This window comes from Falco biarmicus, chromosome 11 (assembly GCF_023638135.1).
Source record: "Falco biarmicus isolate bFalBia1 chromosome 11, bFalBia1.pri, whole genome shotgun sequence".
NCBI lineage: Eukaryota > Metazoa > Chordata > Aves > Falconiformes > Falconidae > Falco > Falco biarmicus.
In genome coordinates this window covers 21331889-21350943 of record NC_079298.1, presented here as the reverse complement: position 1 = coordinate 21350943, position 19055 = coordinate 21331889, and the positions used below count along the sequence as shown (strand labels likewise).

Below are 19055 nucleotides of genomic sequence, written 5' to 3'. Positions count from 1 at the left end.
GGACAAGATGAGTGTGAGGGTACAAAGGAAGCAATAAACCAAACACATCCCACTACAGTAGTTTTCCTGAGTCTTGCCACTTATTCTATGGTCAGCAAACACCCAAAGAGCAACCATCCAGATGTCTCCGATCTCCATTTAGCAGTGCTTCCCACAGGTTGTCAATGCACAGTCATTCTGCTGTCTTAACCAACCGAGATCTATGCTATACACCTGGAAGTCTGGCTCTACTACAGAATCAAATGAATATTCAGGTAATCATCCATGGCAGAAAGTGTTTTTTCCTCTCAAGTTTGGTTTTTCAAGCGAATAAAGAAAAATGGCAGGTATGCAAAGAAGTTAAGATGGCAAAAAGCAAGCACTACAGCTAAGGAAATACAACTATGGAGGTTAGATTTGTAAACTGTCCGCGTACTAAACAATGCACATATGTGCACGCTGTTAGAAGTTACATAGCATCACGCCGGACAAGTCTGTATGATGTTGCTAGAGAAGGCAAAAAACCACACAAGGCAGAGAATGTGATTTCAACGTGAGGCCAAACAACAGGAATGCCACATATTGTTACGTCAGAAATTGTACCTTTGAGCAGCATCTTCATTCTTCAGAGCAGCTGAAAGTTTATTCCCTAAAAATAAAAATATACAAATGCAGAAATATAGACATTAGTGTACTTTCTTCCTTCAATAGGGCAAAATATTGGAACCTGAAAAATATGAAAACCACTAAACTGTAAGCATAATCAAGAGATCTGCTTAGAAACTTGCTTTTGGTGGCAGAGCGCAACTTCAGTAAGCTAGTCAACATTCAGCAGCTAGTCAGACACACGTTTTGTAAGTGTGAGGACAGACAGGCCCAGCTCCCTCCATGTCCTCCTCCACCATGCTCTGTACGGTCAGAAAGCTAAAGGAAAAGTAACTCCGGCAACAATTCTGCGCCGCGCCGCACTCACCCTGGCTTTGCACCGGCTTCACCCCCGCACCCAGCGCGGGCACACGCTGCCCCTTCCCTCAGCTCCACCGCTGGGGCCTGCCCCGGCCAGGGCCCAGCCCGCCGCCGCCACCCCCGCCGCCGCCACCGCCGCCGCCGCCCCCGCGGGCTGCCCCAGCGCTCCTACCGCCCACCGACGGGGGGGGCCGGGCAGCTGGCCCCTGCAGACAAGGGCAACAGGGAGGGAAAGTAACGGACCCTGAGGCTGCCGGCGCTGCAGAAACCAGGGGCGCAGCCGCCGCCGGCTTGAGGGGACAGTGGGGGCACTCGCTGCCCGGGCCCCGCCTGGGCAGACCCACCGCCGGCAGCCGCCGCTCGCCAGCCCCGACTACGCAGCCAGCCCGGCCGCGGCCCACCGAGATCGCGGCTGCGTGCCCGCGCCGCCGACCGCGGCCGTCCCGCCGCTCCCCCCCCCCCGGTACCGCGAGTTGGGCGAGTCCGCCGCGCCGGCCTACGGGCACAGGGAGAGCCCAACGCGCCGGGCGGGAGGGCCGGCACGCACAGGCTGAAGCCTACCTGCGTGCCGCCGGCCGAGCCTCCCCTGCGCGCCGCCCGGCGGCTTCCTGCCCGCCATGCCGGCGGCTGCCCGCTCCCGCCCTCTGACCTCTCACCCGGGAGGCGGAGCCAGAGCCGCCGCCGCCGGCGGGACGTGGCCCGGGCTAGGAGCGGGGGGGCGGCGGCGGCGCGGCCCTGTGGCGCGGTGGGGCGCAGCCGAGCGGCGCTGGAGGGGCTGCAGCGCGGCTCCGCCGGCCGCCGCTGAGGTGAGGGGGGCGGCCGTGGGGTGTCGTAACGCAGCCGAGTGGTCGAGGCGCGCGTTGGCGGCACCTGTGTGCCGGCCTGGTCGTATCCTGCCGAGCGAAGGGGCTGAGGTGCGGTTCGTGAGAGGGGCGGGAGCTCGGTGACTGTTAGTAGTAGAAAGTTTCTTACGGTTCAGGTGCTATCTGCTTGCCGCTGAAGCGTCTGAAAAGATTTATTTAGAAACCAGGTTAAGTATCAAGGCCTGAGACCGTCTGTGAGCTTGGCTGGTAAATCCCTGGATCAGCACGGTGAGCGCTCAGGGCTTGTTGCAGGGCTGTAAGTACATCGTAAAGTCAATGCCTGCTGCAAATGCAAGAATATTAGAATTGTTCTGGAAGGATTGCTAACGTCCTGTAAAATAAAGAGCTCAAATAGCACAACGTGTGGTAATAAGGTATGTGATAATCAAATTAAAAGGACAGGTCAGATGTGCTGAGAGGTTGCAGGGACATGAAAATGTTAAAATAGGCCGTTGAGAGCAGAAGGTGATTTGTTTGTGCTTTGAATAATAAAATTCTCACATAGATTTTTTTTTTTAAACTTTTGCGAGTTACCTGTTTTTTGTAAACATCCAGGTAGCCTAGTTATCTGGGTGTGTGATGTAGCTGAGATCTAATGTAAGAGGAAATTACACTGAGATGTCTAAGTATGGAACTTGGGTGTTGTGATGAACAGTTAGCTAATTATCCATTTGTAGAGGTAACTGACGCTCATTGTGGCCATATAACTAGATTTAGGTACATGGTTATAAAGATTGTGACTGCTGCTCTGAAATATCACATGGGATAACCAAGCTTGATTTCATTTGTAATTCGTGGTCCTGACTATGTAAAACTTTTTATGTACTTAACATTAGTCAAATGTTTAACTTAATTGTGTTTAGCAGCAAAGTTGTAAAATGATATTATCTAGAGGTAAAAGGCCACTGAAGTAGCCCAGCCTAGACACTAGAAAGAAATAAATAATACTGCCAGTGTGGTTGTGACTGGACTGTTGGTATAAACTGGTGTGGTGGTTGGGTCAGCTGTGCACATCCCAGGCGTCAGGTTAAGAGTGTTCTGGTCTTGGCTGAGCAGGACCTCCTCCGCTGGGAATAGTCGCAGAAAATTTATATCATGGGCATCTGCACTTGGTATGCAGTGAGCCCACACTTGCTCTGTATTAGCTGCGGTTTTCAATGTATGTGCCTATGTATAACCTGAGGCCTCCTGACTTCTTAAGATCAACCTGATACTACTTGAAAAATTGCTTCCCTGTACATAGAATACAGGGGTTTTTTTCTGCCAGTAATACCATTTTCTACAAATATGGGAAATAGACTAATACAGTGTACACCTTAAGAATGCATTCTTCCTGTTTTTTTTTTATCATGTACTCTTCATAATATCTGTCTGTTTAGGTTGTTCTCATTCCTTTACGGACATTTTTTTTTTGATAATGTGATTACTTTTCAGTCTCTGTTTTTACTTAATACTGCACTCTTTAATTTATAATAGTTTTCAATGCCAGAAGAACAAAGTCAAACTATAATGGCAGTCGATGAACTTCAAGCCATAATACAAAGATGTGTAAGTAGTTTTGGTTTTTTTCCATAGAAGTCATGAGTGTAGACAGTGTGCATTTTGCTTCATATATTATAATTAAAAGTAAAATGATGCCAAGACACCAGACAGTTGTTAGCAGAACTTCTCATTGGACCGCTTGTTTCACTGACCTGTCTGTGGTGCGTATCTCAAGATGCTTGATAACTTCTGCTTCTTGGAGAAGTAGATGTTCTTGTACTTAAAAGTGCCTGTCTGAAGGAACAAAACCTTAGCAGGTTATTTTAGAAAATAGTTCTTTCAAACAACGTATTGTAGTTAGAAGGTGCTATTCAAATACTGCTTTGTTTTCTGTGTTAGCTCTTGGCAGCTTTTTTAATATGTGAAAGAGCTATATAAAAAAAGATGAGCTACAGTGATGCTACATTTAATTTTGAAATGAAAGCTTGGATTTTCTTATTTTTTATTTGCCTTTTGTAACTATGGAGTTAAACAGGCATATTTTCTTTCTAGCAAATTCTGGAAGAAATTGATTTCAAAGGAGAAGATTTTAATCTGTTTCAAGTAGCAGGTCAGAAATGTTTAGAAGATGGGTACGCAGCTCAGTTATTAGAAATAATTCAAAATGAAAAAAATAAGGTGAGTTTAAGTTTGCACTACACAAGTTGTTCACTGACACCATTAAATAGATAAAACTGCTTATTAACAAGGGAAAGCTACTTCACTGTGGAGCAAGGCTGTACATAAGGATAGTTATGAAGTTGCTCTGTGTTAAGTGCACATTCTTGTGTAACTTAGGTAGGTCACAGAAACCAAGTCATGGTAATCTTAACAAAATCATTAATAACTGTTTTCCAGTGAGTTAAGCAAAAGGAAAAGAGAGGACAAAAGCATAATTAAGAGAAGGTGACAATGTCCCTCTTTAACAGAATGGGATTTCAGATGGTGTGCTGGGTCTGACTGGCATGGAGCTGATTTTCTTCGTGGCTGCCTGTATGGTGCTGCGGTTTAGATTTGTGACCAAAACAGTGTTGATGACACGCCAGTGTTTCAGCTATTGCTGATCAGTGCTTGTACAGTGTTAAGGCCTTCTCTGTTTCTCGCTCTGCTCCCTCAGTAAGCAGGGAAGTTGGGAGGGGACACAGCTGGAATAGCTGACCTGAACTGATGAAAGAGATATTCCATACCATAAAACATCATGCTTAGCAATAAAAACACATGGGCATGGGGACCTATTCGAAAGTAGCTGTTGCTTGGAGATGGCTGGGTGGGAGTTGATTTGCATTATTCCCTCCTCTTCCACCCCTCTGCTCTCCTTTGTCCTTCACTTACTGAATTGTCCTTACCTCAATCCATGAATCATTCTCTGTTCTGCTCTTCTGATCCTCTCCCCCACCCCACTGGGAGAGGAGAACAAGCAAGTAATTGGTGGGTGCTGCTGTCTTATCCACCACAGTGGATGTAATAATGTTAGTTACTTGCTATTATATCTGCCACAGATGGATATTATAATGTTGGCCAGAAGTGTAGGAGCCAACTAAGCTGATACTGATGTAAGAGATGCTAATGTCTGTGGGCATTTAGGGGAGCTGGGAGAATATACTAAATTATACACAGATAAATAGGAAGTTCAGAAAGAAAGTGAAGGATGGAATGTTTTGGCAATGTTACATGGGATTCACAGTCTGGTTTTGAATTTTTTGAGTTTGGAGTAACAACTGAAGATCTCGATCCCCTCAAGTTAAAAATAATTTGTCTAAGCATTCTTTCTTTCAGCAAAACTCCCCTACTTGGTCCTGTTTTAAGTGTATTGTCATATAAATTCTTAGAAATATATATTGAAATGTTAGAGTTAATACACTGATGAAAACTATACAAAATATGCTACTGTTTATAGGTATGGTAGAGAATACAATGTATGTCAAATATAGAACTTCATGGTAATAGTTGTTAAAATTTCAGTGACATTATTATGGTGTTGGTTACAAGCAGGACATTGATATGTTGTCTTTTTTGACCTTCATATGTACAATCTCTGTGGATTTTGAAGATGTCCAGTTTTGGTTTATTCTCTGAAAATCTGGGTTTTAGGTTATCATCAAGAATATGGGTTGGAATCTCATCTCTCCTCTTGTTAGATGTATTTTCATGTATAAACAGGAAGATGATAAGCGAGAACACTGCCTGAAGATACTAGATCAGTTGGCACAGGTATGTTTTTTAAATACATGGTTATAATACAATAATTGTAGGGAGGGGAGAGGTCCTAATTTTCCCCCTGATTTCCAAAGAAAACAAGGCATGACTGCTTCTGGGTTTTTCTGTCCATTTCCTGTAACTTTTAAATGCACAGACCAGTTTCATCTGAAGCAGACGTAGGCTTAGTGTTCTCAGAGGTAATTAACCTATTACAAATCTTGTGAAAATAGTAATTGGGCAAAACAGAGACATAGCATTACCCAGAAGAAAAAGGCAGAGAGAACTGATGATGTTTTTGAGAGCCAGCTGCTGTAATCAGAGCAGCCACAGCAATACCATCTCTTGGCTACTGCAGATACAGTATGATTACCTGATAATTCTGATGGAGTAGTAGGGGAAAAAAGTTTTAATCTGTAGAAAACTAGTTCCCTTTCATTCATGTATTTAAAAGCAAACTCTATAGCTTGAGTTAATTTCACACTGAAGTTTTTCTTTTCTCTCTACATCTAAGGATTAGTTTGCTAAGGTACTCTGAGGCTTTTTATAGACCACAGAAATCCGGTTTAGTGTCACTATTTGTTATTGTATATTTTCAGCTTATATGAAAATGTATACACTACAGAAGACATTACTTGTAGGGAAGTACTTACTGTTTCATATTTGTTTTCTTAAAGATTATCTAGGATGTTCAGACCTGCTTTCCTGACATTCAAGAACTTCTGTATTGTAGCTTGCTTGTGATGAATTTGTAGCTTATGACCGTGGTTATTAAAAAATATACATTGTTTCTCTTTTGCAGCTATGCAATCCGAAGGAGCTTTTTTTGGGTTTACTTGAGCAGATTGAACAGACATCTGGAGAACAAGTGTGCCAGACTGTCATGTTACTGCTTCAGCCTTTGCAGACAGGTAAGATATAGTTTTTAATGTGATCTCTAAATTAAACTATTTTCTCATTTATTTATCAATTTTGTTTAGCCTTTGCTGGGATAGTTTCAGGATATGTCTGTCCTGACAGGCTTTACAATCTGTTATATTCTGCAAAATAACATGGGGTATAACTTTCATACTTATATTGGCCTGTTAGAGAAAGATTTTAGATAGGATTCATAGCATCAGTTGAAATAGCAATATTCAGCTATTTTTCATCATTTACAATAATATTGTCCTGTGACATTTATATTTAAAGGTGTAAACCATTCACACTGTTAACAGAAACAGAGAATTACATGGATTTGTGAAAATATTCATTATTTAACTTATAAAATATACTTTCATATTTTCATAGTGTAAAAGCTTTTATTGCAGATTGAAGCAGGTTGAAATATTTGATTGGTGAGAGGGAAGCATTCTTCTGGCTTACATGTAAAAACTAAAAATGTTGGGTTTGGACACCCATTAAGTAGGTAACAAGTAGTAGTTTCTGTTTTGGTATGGGAGATGAAATAAAGTGTTGTGTTTCAAGTTTAAGTCTGATTATAGCAATCACTGAGATTTGATATTGAATTATGTTTTAATTTAACAAGTGAAGCATTTTGGTAGTTAGAAGCATGTGGGTTTTTTGGATAGTGAATCTGCAGTTAGCCTGCACCGAGTGCAGCTTAAGTGGAGAGCCACTTGGGCTGCTTCCTCAGTTTGGGAACCCCTCTGTTGATTTTGCCATGGAATATAGAACAGTCCTGAGCTGCTTCAAGCAGAGTCAAATATCAGCAGAAAGGTTGGGCTGTTGTCTCTGGTTTTGCCAAGCACAGGAGTCAAACAATAAATGAGTTTTCCAGGTCAGGTAAACGAGTATTATTTCACTCAGGCTATTTCTAGAAAGATGTATTTATTTTTTTCAGTGCTCATCATGGTGCTACAGAGAAAGGAAGAATGTGTTGAAATGCATGACTGCTTTAATATCTGTCTTTCTCAAATATAAGGTCATCTTAACTACAGCATATTAAACTAGTTGATGTTTAGTTTTGCTGGATTTGCTCATGTGATTTCAGGTATCAGTCCCTCTCCTTCCCTGAAACTAAAGGCTTTCTTACATATTCATACTGTTTTTCTTCACCTTTTCATCTACTTAGTAATAACTGAACATCTCAATAGTCTCTCTCTTTTTTTATTTTCTGGTGACTTTTTTTCCTCCTTCTTTCCCCAGTGCTTTTGAAACTTCAGAACAAGAAGGCCTACTCAGTGGGTTTATCTTTGGCCATGATTATGAATCAGCTTACTCCCTTACCTGTACCTTACACAAAACAACAAATACAAGAAGATAAACTTGGTCTCTGTCAATGTTGTAATGCAGTGGTGCACTTTGCAAAACCTTTCGTGAATGAAGTTGTTAAAAACATGGAAGAGTCATCGGAATACAATGACATGGAGCTGAAAGAAGAATTATTAAAATTGTGAGCATTTTATGTCTGTGTAATGTATTCCTATAACTTAACAAAATGAACAGTAGGCATTTATTACGTAGGCAGTAAATAAATCATCTTACTAGTGTTTTATAATGCTGCCAACTTATATTAACTAATGTGATATTTTGAAAAAGGAAAAAAACCCTAAATATGCTTTACATATTTATGAAGTAAGAGAAGAAAGGTAAAAATAATGTTGTTGTGGGGTTTTTTTTTGTTTTTTTAGTACAGGGAAATGTTGAACAAATATTAATCTGTGCTGTGAAGCTGATTTGGTATTCCTCTGCTTCTCGCATTTACAACAGTGAGGATAACCAAATTCTGGAAGTGAAGTCTAAAGAATGCTTTTACAGCAGATGTTGGGGTTTTGGTTTTGGGTTTTTTATATCCTTGGAATATCATGAATGGTAGCACCTAATATGAGTATAGACTTCATTCTTGGTTATCAATGACACTATTATAGTCTGTATTTGTGACTGTATTGGTGATTTAGTTTCACCTCTTTATTTCAGCTGTATGAAAAGCCTGAAATACCCATTATTGACAGCTCAGCTTGAACAACTTGAAGGCATTGAAGAACACCCCTTGCGGCATTTTGCAACTGAAATTATAGTAAGCGCGGTCAAAATTAATTACAGTGTTTGCAAAACCAGTGGTCTAGTTCAGAATTACCTATAATTAGTTCTAGAGCTCATTTTGCTTCCGTTATTGGTTAGTGGGATGACTTACTGGGCTTACTTGTAAGATAATGCAGGTAGATAAAGGTCTGAAACAGTTTCAGGTCCCATCTCTGGATATTACAAATCTTGCAGACACAGTGTTGCTCCTTTGATAAACCACTTGGGACTGTTCTCTGAACCAGCAGCTGCTACTTGGCTGTAACTACTTCTTTTTCTTCATGTTATATGAATTTATTAGAATATTTGAAGGATAGGCTTTGCTGCAGTGTTAATGTCAAGGTAAAATCCACGTTACCTTTAATCCAGATGTTGCACAGAGACAAATCTCTAATATGCTTAGTGCAGTACCAGCTGATTATTAAAGAATATAAATTGATGCTTGACTGTTGCTGCTGCTGTAGCTGGAAGTTCATTGGGAACATGTCCATTCTCTGCTACCAATGCAGTTACTCTGGTTTTGAATGTTTTACATCACAGCTATGTTTTATTAAAGCAAGATTCTTGTGGGTATAGATAATTTTATTTAAATTTGCAGCAAAATCAAGTCTTACAAGGAGATAGTCAGGTACGGTCCAAGCATATGTTGGAACACAGAATGTGTATGTTTTCAGTAATAGGACTAGATGTGATTAATAAAGTTAGGGCAAGTGGAGCTGTGCTTTGTTCATGTTTTGAATGTGGTAAAGAGTCTGTCGTCTCCTGCACGTAGTCAAATGTAGTGGCATGACCCCAGCTGGCAGTTAAACCCCAGCCTAGTCACTCACTTAGGCCCCCTCCCAGCAGAATGAGGAAGAGAATCTGAAAAGGAAAAAACAAGAAAAACATCGTGGGCTGAGAAAAAGGCAATTGAAAAAGTGAAGGACAAAAAAACCCAAGTGATGCAATAGCAGTCACTCACCACCTCCTGTCAGCAGATTGATGCCCAGCCAGTCTCTGAACAGCAGTTAATCTGAAAAATACCAGCTCTGCCTGTGTTGTCCCCCCTCCATTTGTTGCTGAACATGATGTTATATGGTATGGAATATCTCTTTCCTCAGTCTGGGTCAGCTGTCCCAGCTGTGTCCCCTCCCAGCTTCTCACCTACCTTCTGCCTGCTTGCTGAGGGGCGGAGTAAGAAGCAGAAGGTCTTGATGCTGTGCAAGCACTGTTCAGCAATAGCTGAAACACTTGGGTGTTGTCAACATTTTCGATCACAAATCTAAAACACAGTGCCATACAGACAGCTGTGAAGAAACTCCATGCCAGCCAGACCCAGTACACCAAATGTAAAATATTTGCAAATACCGATTATCTCTAATTTTCAAATGCGTGCTTACACAGTTATTTTTGTTGGGCTGATAAAGTCAAGGAACCTTCTTGATAACCATTATTTTTTGGGTTATTTCTTAACAGTTTGTTCAGAAGCACGCTGGTAGTTCTTGTAATGAGATGTAAGAGTGGAAAATATTCTCAGTACTAAATGGAGTCTTCCCTCAGGATGGCCAATGCGCCACTAGTTGGGTAACGCTGAACACACAGTAACAGTTCATTTGTATGTAGATTGCAGCTATTTGACTTCAACTCTTACAAAACAAGCTGACCTTTTTAGAAGTGTAGGAGAACTGAGCATTAAATGATTATTAAATGATTCTTAATATTTTTACTGTTAACAAAAATACAGTTCTGGTTTTGATAACTGGCTATTACAATGCTTTTCTGCAAGTTGTTTTCTTAACTACAGATACACTTTTTTCTCCTGTTAATGTCAACTGTATGAAAGAATAGAGTCAAGTTTGAGCTTTGGAATTTGTTCTACCTTGTTATCCCTGGTTAGAGGAGAAAAATTCACAAGTCAAATACAGAAATACAGAAGTCAAAGAATATATGGAGCTATGTGAGAGGGAAATGGAGGTTACAGAGAAGGTAGAGGAGCGGGTGAAGCTGGCTGAGGGACTAAGGAAATCCAGCTATCAGAGAAACATGGCTGAAATGGCTGGGAACTGTGAACTAAAAGACAGCTTTTTATATGATATAGTGGAGGAATTAGTCCTAGAAGAACAGAGAGACTGGGCCTGGCTGTCATTTTGGGGTAGGGAATGGCACATGAAAATGGTGTTTCAAAAGGAAGACTGGGAGCCAGCTGGGATGCGGAAAGCACACATAAATATATGTGCAAATGTGCGTGGATGCAGAGGAAGTCTGGAAGTTGCCATGCAATACAACTGTTTCTTCTCAAATTTGTGTTTAAAAACTAAGCATTTTTGCACACAAAATTCTGTATCCAAATGTTAAGACTGCAAAGTGAAGCACATTAAGCAGTTAGCAAAACTTTTGGTTGTTTTTCAACAATAATTAGGTTTTCTATCAGGATCACATCCATTTTTTTCCATAGCATGTGTCAGCATAGGATGGAACTGCTGTGTGGATCAGCCAGGGACTGTGCAATGAAAGAGAATTTTTTCTTTGAGACCTTTACTTCATCTAGTGTAGGACTTTCAGGGTGTGCAGTGAAGGAGGCAGAGTTTACCAGAAGGTGGTCTCATGGTTAAGATAGTTGAAGGGTGCTCTGAAAAAATGCCTTTTTATCCTGCCTCTCCTGTTGGCAAGAGTCTGAACCTGTGGGTTTTTATGCTAATTATGAATTAACTTTTCTTCATTTTCTCAAGAAATCCACTTCTGCTGTTTGTGGAATTGGGTAATGAGAGCTGCAGCTAAGGTCAGTAAGGTCATGCTTTGACTATATGACATCTCCTGTAATCCTAATTTTCCAAAATGTGAAATCCCGGATATTCAGTTTGGACAACCCTGGAATAATGAGTTAACCTTGATCTTGCTGCTTCTTCATAATACATACAATAGGAGTTACACTACCTCCTAATCCACGTGAAGGTTGGAGGGGTGGATGCGAAAGCACGCTGGTATTAGTGGAGTACTCAGCTGTCACTGTGCTGTGCATCACTGGAAAGAAAGGCCATACAGGGTGATTCTAACTTCAAAGCAGGGCTTGCCATTAGCAGATAAACACTGCGTTGCATATTGATTAGCAAGCAGAAAACAAAATTCTGAGTATTCTGTGATCTGAAAAACACAGGGGTCCTGTAGTACAATGTCATCATGAAGCCATCATTATTCATGGCATTGTGGAAAGGGGAGCTGAATTAGGGGTTTGCAGCGTGATTTTATTTGTCTCTTGCTAACTTTTGAGTGCTTGACTTTGCTATCTTAGTAACGTTCTTCTGACAGTAGTTATTTTTCCTGCAGGGTCTTTTTTGTGTATGTGTATATATCATAAATACTCAACAAATATTTATAGTAATTTATACTTACGGTATGTAAGAGAATTTACTGTAAAAACAGTTAAAGCTTTGAAACTTAATTGGTAAACAGTTCTTTTAAAGGAAACTGTAAGCAACCTGTCTGTCTTTTTTAGGACATTTTGTGGAATGTAAGAGAATTGATACCGTTACTGTTTTTACATCGTAAAGGCAAAAGTCCACACTGGGAGAATCAGGAGTTTGCGGACATAGAGCAAAAGAATTCTGCAGATTCTTTGGCATGTCTGTCATATCTGATGTTTGTTCAGCATTTTGGTATTGATTGCTTTCCAATGGTATTTAGGTAAGAACTAGATTTCCTCACTTACTGTAAGTCTGTATGTTGAATATTCATTCTGAGCAGAAGAAAACTTTTTGTGAATAGATATGAATGAAAACTGTGTATTTCACTAGTATGTATTTTGTGTTAATCTTTATGGATTTATATTTTATGTAGCTTATATTATATACATAAGAATATACTCCAGTCCTGCAGACTGCTTTATTACAGTTTAATTCTAGGTGAGCTGTCCTTTTGAAGAAACTGGTAGGATTAGTCACATGCTGAAAATCTACCATGTATTAAATTTTCAATTGTGTATTTACAGACAGTTTCCATGTAAGAGTTACTAACAGCAATTTGACTTACTATTTTGTGTCTATTTAAAAACTATTAATTTTTATTTTAATCAATGTTTCAAAAAAGACTAATCCAGTCAAATATATTATGTTCAAATGTATATGGCTTATGTAGTTTAATGTAAACCTGATTTTTCTGTTTTAGTCCATCATACCTTCTGCAGTGTAACATGATGCATGTTGAAGTGCTACTGAAAAGGTAGGGTTTATGGTATTTGGAGCTCTAGATAGTAGATGTGACCTTTTATAGTATTTCATAAAATCATATTTTGCAAGTACCAGAAAAATTCAGAGGAAGTTTCTAAACCTGAGAGTTAAAAGGGCAAGTTCCACAACAAGATGAATTCTTTCACTAAGAGGTCTAAAACATTTATTTATTGTTTTCAGCTTGTATTATGATACCGTTTTTAGGAACTTAGAAAGTCTGAAAATTAAAAATTAAGGTCTTCTAAACACATGCAGAATAATTGGAGCGTGTATTTACTTCTGTGACACTTAGTACTTATTTGAATGTATTCTAGTGTGATATGCAATCAGTTTCTAGCACTGCTGTAGAAGGGAAGTTTCCCTTTATGACTGCTTGCCATTTCCTGGTAAAGTTTAAGCAAAACTTTCTGGTCTCTTCAGTTTAGGATCTGCTACGTTTTTCTTAGGCTTGTAGAACTATGCAAATGGAATCATCTGGGAAAATTTTCATTTTCTTTGTTAATCAGTGTCTCGATACCTGTGAGATATGAGTTGCTGCTTTTGAGCATTTATAAATACTGAGGGGAAAAGTAATTTTTGACCCTGAAGAGAGGAGTCTAATTTTCATCAGCCAGTTTATTTTAAAAATCTTTGAGAACAATAATGAAGATACTATATTTAGAAAATAGAATGAAAGTTTTTGAGGGACAAGTTTTTTCTGATCTCTGTTCTAATATTTCTTCTGAAATATCAACACTGTCTTTTCATTTAACTTAAATTTGATAATGTTTCTTTTTTTTTCCTAGAACAGAAGAATCTATGTTATCTAAAGGACTTGTAAGTTTAATACAATTTTCAGTGTTAGAATGTTTATTTTTTCTAATCTAAGTAATGGTAAAACTTCAGTTTCCCCTTCTAAGAAAGGTACAAACGATAGTTCAAATAATAGTTTTAGAAATATTTTGAGGCTTAATTAGGTATTCTTCAGTTTTACAAATGCTTATATTTTTTGAGCTTTACACACATGCATAAATGTTTAAATTACCATTATCATTTACATTTGTAGTTCCTAGGAACTTTGGATATCAGAATGAGCATTTATAGTGAAGGCGGTTTTAGCCATGAAATGTTAAGCGTGTAGATTAATGTCTTATATATGAGCAAAATGTTGGCAGCTGTTTTTTTCCCCACCTACAGGATCTGTTTGAGAACTCTTTATTGAGAATGGAAGATAATAGCCTTCTCCATAAGTATTTAGAATTCAGAGATTTTATTGACGTACCTCAGGTAATAAGAAGCAATGTATAGAAGTCTGTAAAGCTTGATATAAATGATATCTAGCTGTCTTACAGGTGTTTGAGAGGACATACTACTGAACCTTCATACACTTCTGTCATTAAATTGAAAATCTCAGTGTCTTTTTTTTGTAAGGAATTTATTGTCTTTTCTACCTGCTACAGCATGAAGTTTCAGTGATAATTAAAATATATTTAGCACATGTACAGGCCACTGAGGCAGGTGGGCAGTGAACTTAGCTGAAAGCTGGTGCTTGCTTGATTTTGTCTCTTGCAAATCTGCTACTTGACTACATTCTTACTTGCACCCAAAAGTATGAGAACAGTATTCTTACATAGCAGCCCTGGGATTTCAACCACTGAAGCTAACGTGAATTTCACTGATGAGAGTCTTCTCATAGGTGTGGTTTTGGGATTTTGTTGGTTGTTTGGGATTTTGTTGTTTGTTTTTTATAATGTCTTGGGTAGATTTTAGTTAGATGGTATAATGTAATAATCTGTATATAATTAGAAATTATGTTTTCTTTGTCCAACTGCAGGATTTGGTGAAAGTTATGACACTTTGTCCCATAGAGCATCTGGTATGTAATCTGACCTACAGAATCAGTGAAGTGCTGAATTTATTTAATTAATAGAGAATTATTAGAACACAGAATTAATAGAGAAAAGAATTAATCTGATAACATTTTTTTTTTAATTTAGAGAAAGAAGAGTTTAAATATTTTGCAGTTGTTCATAGACAAGTTTGACGCAGAAGGAAAATACACATTATTCAGGTGTGCATTCAAATTACTGTAGATTGTGTAATGTCAGCCTTACTACAACTTAATTGCATAGATACAATGATTTCTGAAAGTTTCTATCTGCTAAACCACATTAATGTTACTACGTTAATTTTCCAATAAATAATGAATTTTAATTGCCTCACAAAATCTGCTGCCTTATATAAGTTAGTGTTTAAGGTTACATAGTCATCTTACTTTTCTGTGGTGAAGTCCTACTTAAATGACATTATGGTCTTATTCACTAAGTTTTAAGCTAACTGTATAGGCAGCTTTGAAGAGATAATATTTTTTATTTTTTTTTTGTCTGAAGGTGTTTACTGAAGACAAGTAACCATGCTGGTGTGGAAGGATACATTATTAAAAATATAAAAGATCAGATTCACTTAGTGTTAACGGTGAGACTTACCACTAAAAGGGAAGTTGCTGTCTCAAAATTCTGTCGGCATTATATTGAGAAAATATGTACAGCTTAAGCTTTCAGTGATGCATTAAAAAAATACTTTTTGAAAAGATACATAAAATTGGGAAAGTATGTAATTAAAAATACTATTTTGGCTTTTTTCTGCATATGTATTTTTACATTATAATTCTACAATTGTATTTTTAAATTGCACAATCTTACTGTATTTATTTAAGAAGTTACTATTACCTTTTCTGTGCTTGAAAATATATGTGCTGCTTTCTTACAGAGGAACTACTCGGTATTTTGTTTCATCCTCACAGTTCCTCATTTCTTGAGTATAATTCAAGTGCTACAATCCAGAGAGAGATCTTGATTTTTCTTGGGTTTTATGATGACAGCATTATATTAAAGTGCTTCATAAACATTAAATTCATCAGAAAGCATTGAGCTAGATCAAAGCCATTTAAATCCCACATTTTATAATCATTTTTACCAGGAAGTTGGAAAAATTAATTAAAAATTAATTACTCAATTATCCCCCCCGCCCTAAAAATTGCGTAGGGCTTTTTCTAAACCACATTTGATTCTCAAAGATACTGTCTTTTGTCAAATAGGACAATATAGTAAATCTATGCATGTTTTATGCTAGCATAATTATATTAAAAAACAGTGAATTACTACTTATGAGATCGTAGTCTGTCCTGTATATTGAATCAGCAGGGGTGAAGATGATAATATGAAAACTGTTCCAAAAGGGGCTTGCACTAAAATTGAATAGGTAAAAGTATATTCTGAAATTTCATTACTAATTAATTTTTGACTATGCAGCTTCAGAATTCTCTGAAAAACTTTTCTTCTGTGTAGTTCCCTGGCTGTCAAAAAGATAAATAATTTTAAAATTTCATCATATGGATTTGAATGTTCTAGGTTTGTTGCAAAGAATTCTGCCATAGATACAACGATAACAATTTCACATTGCTATCCATTTATTTCATCTTAGTTTTTGTGCCCAGCTAGTCTTAATGTTTCCAGGTCCCTCATCTGATCTGACTTTAGACAGTTACCCTTCTCATCATCCTGTCTAATCTCAGTTTTCCTTCCATTCCATTTCTGCATTTAGACATGCACAAAGAAAACATAAACCACCTGATCATCTTTAAAAAACAAAAAAAATTGTGACACTATTATTATGAAATGAATAGAGTCTCTGATAAAGATAGCTTATTATTCCATACCTCAATATAAAAACAAAAAAGTGTGCCTACTACAATTTTCTAAGTTCATGTAAACAAGTATTAACTATATTGATGGTGGTATGTTAAAGAGGTGGAGAATTGGAGACTGCTCTGATGAAATCGGAAGGAACAGCTTGGCATGGACAGAGTACAGAGGATTATGAAAAAGCTAGTTTCTATACTTCACATGTAGTAATTAGAAAATACTACTTCCAGTGTTTGATTTTTTTTTATTATTATTATTATTTCCCTTTTCTGTTTTCCCAAAATTATTGTTAAATTATTTAAGATACCTTTTAAGATTTAGCTTTCACACTCAGCTGAACTTTTTATATTGTTTTTTCAGAAGTCATGTGGCAACACTTGGTTTACAGGACACCACCTGGTCTCCCTTCTAGATTTAGTGCTTTTGCTTCCAGAAGGTGCCGAGACAGATCTTCTGCAAAACTCAGACAGGTGAGTTATTCGTTTAAAAAGACTTCAAACTACCGTGCTACAATGGGAGGTATGCTGTCATTTAATTAATGAGGTGACCACGTCAACATATTTTAAATTTCTGGAACTAGAAATGGAAACGATTGCTTATTTCAACCATCCTTTGAGCTAACTCTGTCATAATGCTCAATCAATATCACATTGATTTTAACGATAGGGAAGGAATTCCTCCTCCATTCTCTGAGAATATAAGGCCTCAGGTGTCAAGTTACAGAACTAATTGGTAAAGCATTGTTTCTTCAGGAATGTGTGGTTTGTCAGCTTTCTGCAGAAGCTATTGGAGGAACAGAAGACGTGTGGTATGTCGTCGTATGTGATACAGTGGAATAACAATTATCAGATACAGCTTCCAGCACACAGTCTTTTTGAGGCTGTTTCCCAGATTGCTGCTGGGAATCCAGTACCTCATGAGTGGAAATACAGAGCCACCTGAACAGCAAATACTTGCATTAAGTAATATAAAAATAACTGAAATGTCTTTGAAAATCTCATGTGTAGGACAAGACTTTCTCTATATGAGTAAATGTTGGGCTTTTAAATCAGAGGGTGGTAGTGTCCAGATGGACACATAACTACTTAATAACCCAGATGTATGATCTGTAATTGTTACTGTTTATCTGAAAAAAGCAATAAACAGTTTCCGCTAAAAAGTATGGTAAAACAAAAGCAAAAAGTATATTTTAAAAAGCACTCAAAAATAAAAATGCAATACACTAATAAAGAAAACTCACACTAGTTTCAAATCAACTATGGATGCATCACCAGTGATGCGTATTACAAATTCTGTAATATGGTTCTATCTCTTCAGAGAACTGTCCCTCACAGTCACCAGCCTTCTCCAATGTCCTCACAGTTTTAATTGTACTTGCGAAGCATCAGCTGTTGCAACATGGACATTACTGCACACTGGTGCTCTAGTCTATGCTATATTGCTCAACAGATGAGTGGCTGCATTTTGTACAAATGGGTATTTTTAGGATGTCTGGCTAATGGACAACAAACTATTATCCATGTAATGTAAGTCTGTACTCGAAATGATAAATAGTACGTTTTTAATTCACAGGATTATGGCGTCACTAAATCTACTGAGATACTTGGTCATTAAGGATTGTGAAAGTGATAATCAAGTAAGTACTTCTTTGAAAATTATTTGAAAATGATTGATTAGCTGACGGCTGAGAGCTGGTTTCATGTGAATACTGTTATCCTTGATTAAAAAACTTGGTTTTTGCGGTTTTCTTTGCAATGATCAGTAATCCAGAAGTGATGCTTTTAATCTACATTAGGATATATGTGATGTGTTCCTTTGGTGAAATTTGATTGCATTCATACTTAACTGTTACTATAAACAAGCTAATCCTTTTTCTCTGCCTGATGAACTGTGGTCCATGTCCATAACTTTGGAGTATAACACCATAAAATCACATTTCTAGCAAGTATTCCCATGAGAAAAAGTATTTATTACCCTTTTTTATTTATTTGCTGGTATTCCTCAAGCCTGTGAGTGGATTTCTTTGTAATAATAATACAAACCTTTGCGGTCCAAGAGATCCATTTTATTTATCTTTAGACAAAATACTTTTTGTGCAATATGCTGGAAGTTGTTAGTATTAAGATTTCTCAGAAAGTATGTAATAATCATTATTTAAATAGTTCTTAGCTGTGCAAAACAATATTCTATATTTACAGCAGCTGTGCAGGTACACAGTAGGTACATGTAGAAGGTACATGGTAGGTACAGTTAGAAGCTTCTCTAGGTATTAGCATCAAAAAACTTTTCTGTGAGATCCATCTGCTGAAGGTAACAAAGGGAATGCCCAGACCCATCCAGTTTTCTGCTACATTCCTTTACCAGAAACAGCCTAGAATGTGTTACGCACAAAGGTAACATGCCAGCCTAAACTCGCACCACTGCAGTTCACCTATGTATTTATTATAGTTATAGCTCTTTACCTTCATGTCTCCTGTGTGAGGATGTTTGAATGTAGATATTTCAGAAACACTCTGCATATTTAAGCTTTGCAGTCCATTTAAAAAATTGAAACTCCTCTTATGTATTTTACCCATATATTATGCTACCTGATTTTAAAGCAGGATTTTGTACCTTTAGTT

The 19055-nt window shown here is 38.0% G+C and overlaps 2 protein-coding genes across 11 annotated transcripts in view; one reads left to right on the top strand and one right to left on the bottom strand.

Moving 5' to 3' along the window:
- Window positions 1-1603, bottom strand: part of RPAP2 (RNA polymerase II associated protein 2) — a 51518-nt gene extending 49915 nt beyond the window's left edge. For all 7 annotated transcript variants that reach the window (XR_008824712.1, XR_008824714.1, XR_008824713.1 and 4 more), the window contains exons 1-2: window positions 1507-1603; window positions 583-628 (exon numbers count right to left, since the gene is read on the bottom strand). Coding sequence is in view for 2 of the 7 variants with exons in the window: in XM_056356493.1 (XP_056212468.1) it covers window positions 583-628; window positions 1507-1564 (104 nt within the window). In the remaining 5 variants the exon portion in view is untranslated. The remainder of the gene's footprint in view (window positions 1-582; window positions 629-1506) is intronic.
- Window positions 1604-1607: 4 nt separating this feature from the next.
- The window catches only part of GLMN (glomulin, FKBP associated protein), a 26930-nt gene continuing 9482 nt past the window's right edge, over window positions 1608-19055 (top strand). The window contains exons 1-16 of one of the 4 annotated variants that reach the window (XM_056356490.1): window positions 1608-1751; window positions 3285-3356; window positions 3843-3968; window positions 5421-5540; window positions 6328-6436; window positions 7674-7920; window positions 8445-8544; window positions 12022-12209; window positions 12690-12743; window positions 13537-13567; window positions 13928-14017; window positions 14565-14606; window positions 14728-14801; window positions 15121-15205; window positions 16795-16904; window positions 18007-18070. In XM_056356490.1, the coding sequence (XP_056212465.1) occupies window positions 3291-3356; window positions 3843-3968; window positions 5421-5540; window positions 6328-6436; window positions 7674-7920; window positions 8445-8544; window positions 12022-12209; window positions 12690-12743; window positions 13537-13567; window positions 13928-14017; window positions 14565-14606; window positions 14728-14801; window positions 15121-15205; window positions 16795-16904; window positions 18007-18070 (1506 nt within the window). In that variant the 5' untranslated portion in view covers window positions 1608-1751; window positions 3285-3290. Of the gene's footprint in view, window positions 1752-1835; window positions 1860-1892; window positions 2037-3284; window positions 3357-3842; window positions 3969-5420; window positions 5541-6327; window positions 6437-7673; window positions 7921-8444; window positions 8545-12021; window positions 12210-12689; window positions 12744-13536; window positions 13568-13927; window positions 14018-14564; window positions 14607-14727; window positions 14802-15120; window positions 15206-16794; window positions 16905-18006; window positions 18071-19055 lie in introns of those variants that run through there. The other 3 variants (XM_056356488.1, XM_056356491.1, XM_056356489.1) reach the window with 3 other exon arrangements.